Source organism: Pyxicephalus adspersus, chromosome 12 (assembly GCF_032062135.1).
Source record: "Pyxicephalus adspersus chromosome 12, UCB_Pads_2.0, whole genome shotgun sequence".
Lineage (NCBI taxonomy): Eukaryota > Metazoa > Chordata > Amphibia > Anura > Pyxicephalidae > Pyxicephalus > Pyxicephalus adspersus.
Genome location: NC_092869.1, coordinates 32815407 through 32823246, shown reverse-complemented (window position 1 = coordinate 32823246; position 7840 = coordinate 32815407). Strand labels below are relative to the sequence as shown.

Genomic DNA, 7840 nt, shown 5'->3' with positions numbered 1-7840 from the left:
ATGTGCCAATCATAAATTATATAAAAAGATCAAACACATGTGCCAACCACATCATATACACATGTCAATCATATCATATACATAACCATAAACTAACAAGATCAAACACATGTGCCAACCAGATCATTTACATGTGCCGATCAGATAATGTTGTACAGCACACACATACAACACATAACATCTCTCTGCCATATGAAGTGATATCAGTGATTCTACATACATATTTAGCCCATCGATTGTTCAATGACTTCATCCTGTGTGACAACCTGGAAGCCGCTTTCTCTTTGGTCCTCTCCATCAGAAAGTGGGCATCTCTGTTCAGCGATTTGTGCACAGATTTCCATTTGGACAAAATCTCTGCAGGAACCTGCAGATATCAAAATATCACAGATGATTATGAAGGTGGCAGCCAGACAGATATCACGCCATTGTTTCCGCTTTTTTATCTGAAATTATTATTCCTGCTGGGGGCCCATTGTAGGTGGAAAGAGGAATCCCCCTCCAATAATATTTATTGCCAGGGAAAACGCAGGATGATAGGTGGTCAAACTCCAATAATGTACTGAACCATTTGTTATAGTTAAGGCCCAAACACAGGGTGACAGTGCACCACCAACCAATGTCTACAGTTATCCAAAATCAGCTTGGAAAGTGAAAATAAGCCAGTGTATACTAGGCCTAGGGGCTGATTCAAACTTTTTGTTTTATTCAATTCACAGTAAATAAACATAATGGTTGGATTCACTAATCGGCTTGCTTCAGTAATCTTGATAATGGGCAATCTATAGGAATAGGGTTCGAGTTTCATCCCACAAATGGGTCTGACTCAAATGCTAGCCACTCAATATTTTGCAGATCTTTTTGGAAATTGCATTGGACAAATGGTGTCCGCTGTGTACCTTAAGTATAGTATAGGCTGACAGATGACACTGACATCAGGTAAACATCAGTTGTGAGCCTCATGTTAAGTTACACAGTAAGCAGCATTTCTATTGGCTGGGAATTGTTTGTAGTGGATCAACACCTGACCAATAGTAACACTGGTGCTTGATTCATCAGCACCATGCAGGGGGTGGGAAATTCACTGAACGTACCTGAGCTGGGTGTATCTTGTGCTGCTCATCCATCCAGGCTGTAATAAGGCTGATATTGTTCTCAAACTGAATCCAGCAGGTCAGAACTTTTTCTAGAATAGGTTTTGCTTCCTGAGCTGATGACACAAATGTTTCATATTTGGACTTGATTACTTCGTACTGTTTTGCGATTTCTGGGTCATCAGCTGAAAATAAAACAGAAAAAAAACATGATTTACAATATAAGAACCTTCTTCCACCACTCCATGGTTGAAGTTCTGATGCTCACATGCCCATTGTAGGTGCTTTATGCGATGGACAAGGGTCAGCAACGGAGCAGCCCAATATGCAGCAGGTTGTGATACACTGTACTCAATTCACTCAGTGAACCTGATACACTTTTATTATTATTATTATTATTATTATTATTATTAATAAACAGGATTTATATAGTGCCAACATATTACGCAGTGCTGTACATTCAATAGGGGTTGCAAACTAATACATACAGTGATACAGGAGGAGAGGACATGAGTGATTCAGTAGACCTGAATTGGAATTCTTCAAAGTCATTTGCTATGTTTGCTATGCAAATATTTTCAATCCTGGACCAGATCCATTCCAGGTTTGCTGGATTACCCAGCTTCACTGATAAAAGTATATCCTCTCCCACCTTGGAGAGCTTTATTAAATCAGGCCCACTGTCAGTAAAAAGTTTTTCAGCAATTTGTGCCACAGCCGCAGTTCTATGGTATTGGATAAGGCAGGCTAGCCTTCTTCCCCCACCACATCAATGAGCCGCGATGGCCAATGATTGATTCACCCGTTGTCCTTCTTTGGATCACTTTTGGTAAGTACCAATCACTGCATACCACAGGTACCACTCCACCTGCTGTTTTGGAGATGCTCCGATCCAGCCATCAAAATTTGTCCCTTGTTCCTCGGACTCTTACACTTGCCAATTTTTCTTGCTTTAAACACAACTTCAAGAATTGATCGTTCACATGCTGCCTTATATAGCTCACCTCTTGACAGGTGTTATTGTACCCAGCTCATCAATTTTATCACATGTAAGTAATAATAATGTTTTGGCTGATGTGGGCAGCACTGTTGGCTCAGTGGTGAGCACTCTTGTCTTTGCAGCACTGGGTCACAGGTTCCAATCTTGGCCAGGACTCTATCTGCATAGAGTTTGCAGGTTCTCCCTGTGTTTCCAGAGTTTCCTCTGGGTACTCCGGTATCTTCCTACCTTCCAAAACATGCAGTTAGGTTAACTGGCTTCCCCTCAGAAAATGTCCTTAGACTGTATTAATGATTTATAACTATGGTAGAGACATTAGATTGTGAGCCTCTTTGAGTGACAATTAACGATATACCAATGAACTTTGTACAGCGCTGCATAATATGTTGGTGCTATATAAATACTAGCTAATAATAATTTGTGTCTAAGAGTTAATTAATAATTAAATATTTCATTATTATTAAATAATAAATTAAAAATTAATTAATAATTTGTGTCAGTTCTGAATTTGTATTTGCTTATGTAGTTCTGAGATGAACACAGTTCTTCCCCATAGCACATAAGTTTTGATGAAAACGGTCTAAAAGGGCAGAGATTGCCTCTTGTAGAGATTGCCTCCCATTTCCTATTTGGTTTGTAGGCCATAATATAAAGAAAAACATACTCAGTGGAAAAACTGGTGCTCTTTTATCGTTCTCTATCCAAAAAGTTTTGGCCATATCCTGAAATTCACCAGCTCCAATGATAGATGACACATTAAGTTTCATTGTGTGCTTTGTCTTGTCAAACTCATAAATATGCATGGCATTCATTGTAATCCAATTGTTTAATGCTGCTTCATTTTGCAGTTCATCATTCAGCTGTTCCCTGACCTTCCTCTCCTTCACATAGATAAGTGAACAATGTGGAGGTGACAAGCAGCAGGAAGAAGTCAAGTATCGTGAATGGTGCACATGTAAGGGTCAGAAGATGACCGTGAAAATCTCTTTAACCTCAGAAGGCTAAATCCAGCCAATGGAAATATTTGGAGCAGACCTACTCCAACCATGGAATTTCAGTTTTATTTAGCAAATTGCTGCCATGTATTGAAAAAAGTTAAAAAAAAAACTGCCCAGAAGATACTTACAATATTCCTCTGTGGTCAGAAGCTGGGTATGAAGTTCTTTGAATTTTTGAAAGGCGTTTTCAAGATGAAACATAAATTGTTTCTCACCAACAAATTCCTGTGGAACAGAAATAGAACTTTACAAGTGAAGGGTCATTATCATTAGTGACAGCGATAAAACAAGTGCTCAAATGACCATTATGCTATCCAAATTTCTGCACATTGTCCTTGTGTGTCTACCTATATGTGTTACAGACAAAGCAATGTGACTGCTCAAGGACATAGATAACCACATTATTAAATTGGGGGGTTTTCCCACAAATGTGATTGATTTTATAATCGGGACTATAAAAATTACAATAAAAATTTGTTTTGGCTTCATATAGGTTCATGTTGCATATGAATGCATTTCATTATAATTTACCACCAGCAGGTGGCACTGCTTCCTTTCCAAAAATAATGTATTGCCTTACCAAGCTCAGTAGCTAAAGCTCCAATTTATACACACCGAACCTCGCCCATGAAAAAGAAACACTATAAAAAAAAAACTTAAAATGCTTTGTGATTGAAATATTCTTTCTATATGTAAAGCAGAAAAAATGATGAAAGTCCAATAAAAGTGAAGCACAGAATCCAATTTGCTTCATTGCCCCACATAATCAGCGACAGCTCACATTTTCTTTGTTTCCCCGATTATTAACCCACTGGAAACTAGAAAAAGAAGTCCTAGGTAATCTCAAGATTTAACCCCTATTGCCTCACTCCCCACATGGCAGCACTGGCCTAATCACCAAGCAACAGCATCAAATTTAGAGCCAGGGGAGTATCTCATGCTCTTCCCTTACTCAAAAATAAATCCCAGGAAACTCTTGGCTGCTGCATCTGCACATTGCCAAGCACCTAGGGCATACACAAAAGAAGCCCTTTCGTCAAAAAGTAGAAAAAAAACGATCTCAAGCATGCGCAGTGAGATCTGGAAGTTTTTTTTGCAAGTATGTCACCCGATCTTGCATCTGGGTCGGGTGATGTAGTAAGAAGAAAATGGAAGAAGAGGAGAAGATGGCAGAGCCTGAAGTGGTGGCCCGAAGACGAAGCGGGACCCAATGGAAGAGACTTCCGGACTGATCGACTGCGTTGCAGGATTAAAAATAAGTGGATTTTTTTGTTTTGGCCGTTTTGGGTTTAGTTTCTCTTTAATTAATCCTGAAAGGGAACAAAACCAGAAGCCAATGGGAAGACAATGTCCACATCAGTTCCATGGAACCCTGGGACTCCTCCAGAATTTACTAGGAGTTTCATGAGCTGATTGACCTTTTATCATGGTGTTTACCTAGTTTTGGGTCCAACACCAGTTGGTACGGCCAATGGCATGATGCTAATTAACTTTATAGCTATACAAAAAGGTGAAATTATGAAACACTATTTGGTTCACTCAATGTCCCCCAACGTGGCACACTAACCCCCAAATATTATTCACTTACAGGGGTTCTCTAAAATCTGAAAATTATTTCTAGGTCCTTCTGGGGTAAAAAGGTTGAGGAAGTTTGCTGTAACTCTTGGATATGGCACTGTACGGGTATGCAGTTCTGCTATAAGATCGGGTGTTCCTTCCACATAGGCGTGCACAACTGATAAAGCTCCTTCTGTCAATATTTGCATCTTATGTTTGGTATTAGAACTTATTCTTAGTTGAAGAATAGGTGGTGGTTACAGCAAAACACAATGAACACATGTTGTCACATACTAGGGATCAAGGTTTAATAAATGATTTTCACTGCTGCCAGCTAGACAATATTTGGTAATCAAATGCGGAAAACATTTGAACAGAAGTAATGAAAGTATAATTACTGAATTATGTACACATGGCTTGAAAGCAGACATTAGAACTAGTCTAGTGAACCATTGAGATGATAGATAGGGTCATTTTAAACAAGGGTCTCTATTTAAAAACAGGGAATCAGACATTCCCTTAAGGGAATCCTCCAGGTCCATGTGTTTCAATGGCAGTAATTGATTTCCACCAGGGTTTTAGAAATAGAGCCTTAGGTGTTGGCAGGTTTTAGCACATTTTACCAAAAGGATTCCTAAAGCCTGCCAATGGTTTGTTTAAATTGACAGTCAATAGATTGCTAATTATTATGACAACTTTTTATTGGTGCCCACTTTTTCCTATCCTGGAGACTACTACTCCCCAATGACTGTCATGTAAGAGAAAAGTCTCCGTACTGGAAGGTACGTAAAGAAATAGAGTAAAGAAATACAAATCTATGGATCACCAAAACAAAGGGTAAAAGAGTCTAAAGTAATTTTAAAAGTTACTCTGATTACATGGAACGGCTAATGCACTTTGGCGGTCAAACAACATTCCCCATACATCAGGTCTTGAATGGACTTCACACTGTTACTATTGGGGTTCATAGTGGGTCCATCGGTATTTCTTTATGAGACATAGGAGAACATGTAGGATGTTTCTCATACAAGTCATCCATTCAATTAAACCCAAATAACTAAAGAATGTCCCTAAATTTACAGATTCTATAAAAGGGCAAAGATAACCACAATAATTAGTTTTCTAATTCTGGTAACTTAAACAGTTTAAATCCTAACCGTACACTAATATCCACTACCCATACTCATACATGATGCAATAGAACATTGACATTTGTAATCATCCACAATCTTCAGCTGGGTCTAACATACATTTCCTATGACTCACATTATAATCGGCGAGGAGAGACTCCACCGCTTCTTGTGACTTATATTTCCCTTTCCAGGATTTTAACTTAGGCCGTCCATCTTCCAGAAGTGCTAGGACATAATGTCCAGACAGGCGATAATCCACCAGAACAATGAAGTTTGCAGTTAATATCTTCTCCAACCTAAAAATCAAAATGACAGCATTTTGCAAATACTTTCTTTTGTGTTACTAATTAATGAAAAGTTCTTGATTGCTATTTAAACCAACTTAATGACAGGTGGAAATTTAACATACTATATTTAACATAAATATGGGCTGCAGTAAAAATTCCTTTTTTAAAGAAACTAATTGTCATGAGTATACACTCAATCTAGCAACCAGTGTTTATCCAAGGTATTGTGGAATTGTTCTTGTTATGTTATTTTGGTTGTCAGGTTACCTATCTAGTTCAAAAGCATGTTACTATGTTACTATAACACATTGTCTGTTACATGTCCTTTGTTGTACTTTGTCAATGTTCTCTAACTTTTCAATAAAAAGTATTTCAAAAAGAAATAATTGTTTTTTAAAAAATAAGTTTTTTTTTACAGTTTTCTTATCTATGGATTGCATAAAACATTAAATAATTTTGGAAGACAAAATTGGCCTAAGAAAGACTTGCTTGCCCCCCCCTCCTCAAAAAATGATAAATAAATAAAATATTATTTGAATCAGTTAAAGTATACCATACACCCTAAATGACAATAAACAGCCTCAAAACAAAGTATGCATAAAGAAAGCACAACATTGTGTATTTAGAGAGGTGAACCATACCTTGTTTTCATCTCCTCCATCTTATCAGCTGGCACAAGAATAACTCCATTATCGTCTACATTCTTAAATGATCTCAGACTCTCAGAGTGACCGGCTGCATTTATCATTAGGTTCTGGGGAAAGTATGGCAGATGTCAGTGACACATGTATGTGTGGCTTAAAAATGCTCTCAACTGAAGATAAGAGATTGTTACAGACTCCTATAAAACACACACACACACATATCCACACACAAATATATATATATATATATATATATATATATATATATATATATATACATACACTTCTGTGTCCATCAGATATATATAATATTATTTTATATGGATTAAACTTCGCATTTATGACTTGTGTGAATGTATGTGAATTAAAGGAGCCGATATCACGTCACAATTGTTGCAAATTGTGAATTTTTTTTCCTTTAATAGATTCATAACTACTTATACCAGTGTTTCTTAAAGCGTACAACCCTTTTATGTAGGTTATAATTATGTTTTTTTTAGATGCAACACTGCCCCCTAATTCTTGTCTGCCTAGCAGTCGAGAACGAATGGGAGCGCAAAGCCTCCTTTGATACTTACGTCAGGCGTCCCGGGTGGCTCCTGGGGCGCCACTTCTGCGCATGCCCGAGGAGCCTTTTTGCGCAAAGAGAAAAATTTGCTGATCTCACGCATGCGCAGTGAGATCTGCAAACTTTCTTTTCATCCTACGTCACCCGATCTTGCACCTCGGTCGGGTGACGTGGGATGATTTTTTTTTTGGAGTTTTGAGTTTAGTTCTTCTTTAACCTCAGTTTTCTGGTTTAAAGCCCCCTAAGTTCTGACAACTCTGAACCCGGAGGTTCTCAATGCTGAGTGTTTCCAGGGTAATTTAATTCAGAATAATTCAGATAAAGGATGTTTATTGCTCCCATTTGCCACCCTAACACAATTCAAAGTGATTTAAAGTGATATATTTAATACCATGACATATCATAACTATTTTTAGTCTGTCTCTGTTTTTTGGGACACTGAGCTAGATCATTCCAGGAATGGTTAGCAGGAGGGTCTGTCTGATATATTCACATTCCCAATCCCATTGCTGTAATTAGAGATAACAACTGAAAACTTACTTAAAATATACCTAAACTC

The 7840-nt window shown here is 37.8% G+C and overlaps 1 protein-coding gene across 1 annotated transcript in view; it reads right to left on the bottom strand.

The window, feature by feature from the left end:
• SYNE2 (spectrin repeat containing nuclear envelope protein 2) overlaps positions 1–7840 on the bottom strand; it is a 202439-nt gene that overhangs the window by 154084 nt on the left and 40515 nt on the right. The window contains exons 13-17 of the mRNA XM_072427657.1: positions 6711–6823; positions 5916–6078; positions 3221–3317; positions 1095–1279; positions 221–367 (exon numbers count right to left, since the gene is read on the bottom strand). Coding sequence (XP_072283758.1) covers positions 221–367; positions 1095–1279; positions 3221–3317; positions 5916–6078; positions 6711–6823 — 705 coding nt within the window. The remainder of the gene's footprint in view (positions 1–220; positions 368–1094; positions 1280–3220; positions 3318–5915; positions 6079–6710; positions 6824–7840) is intronic.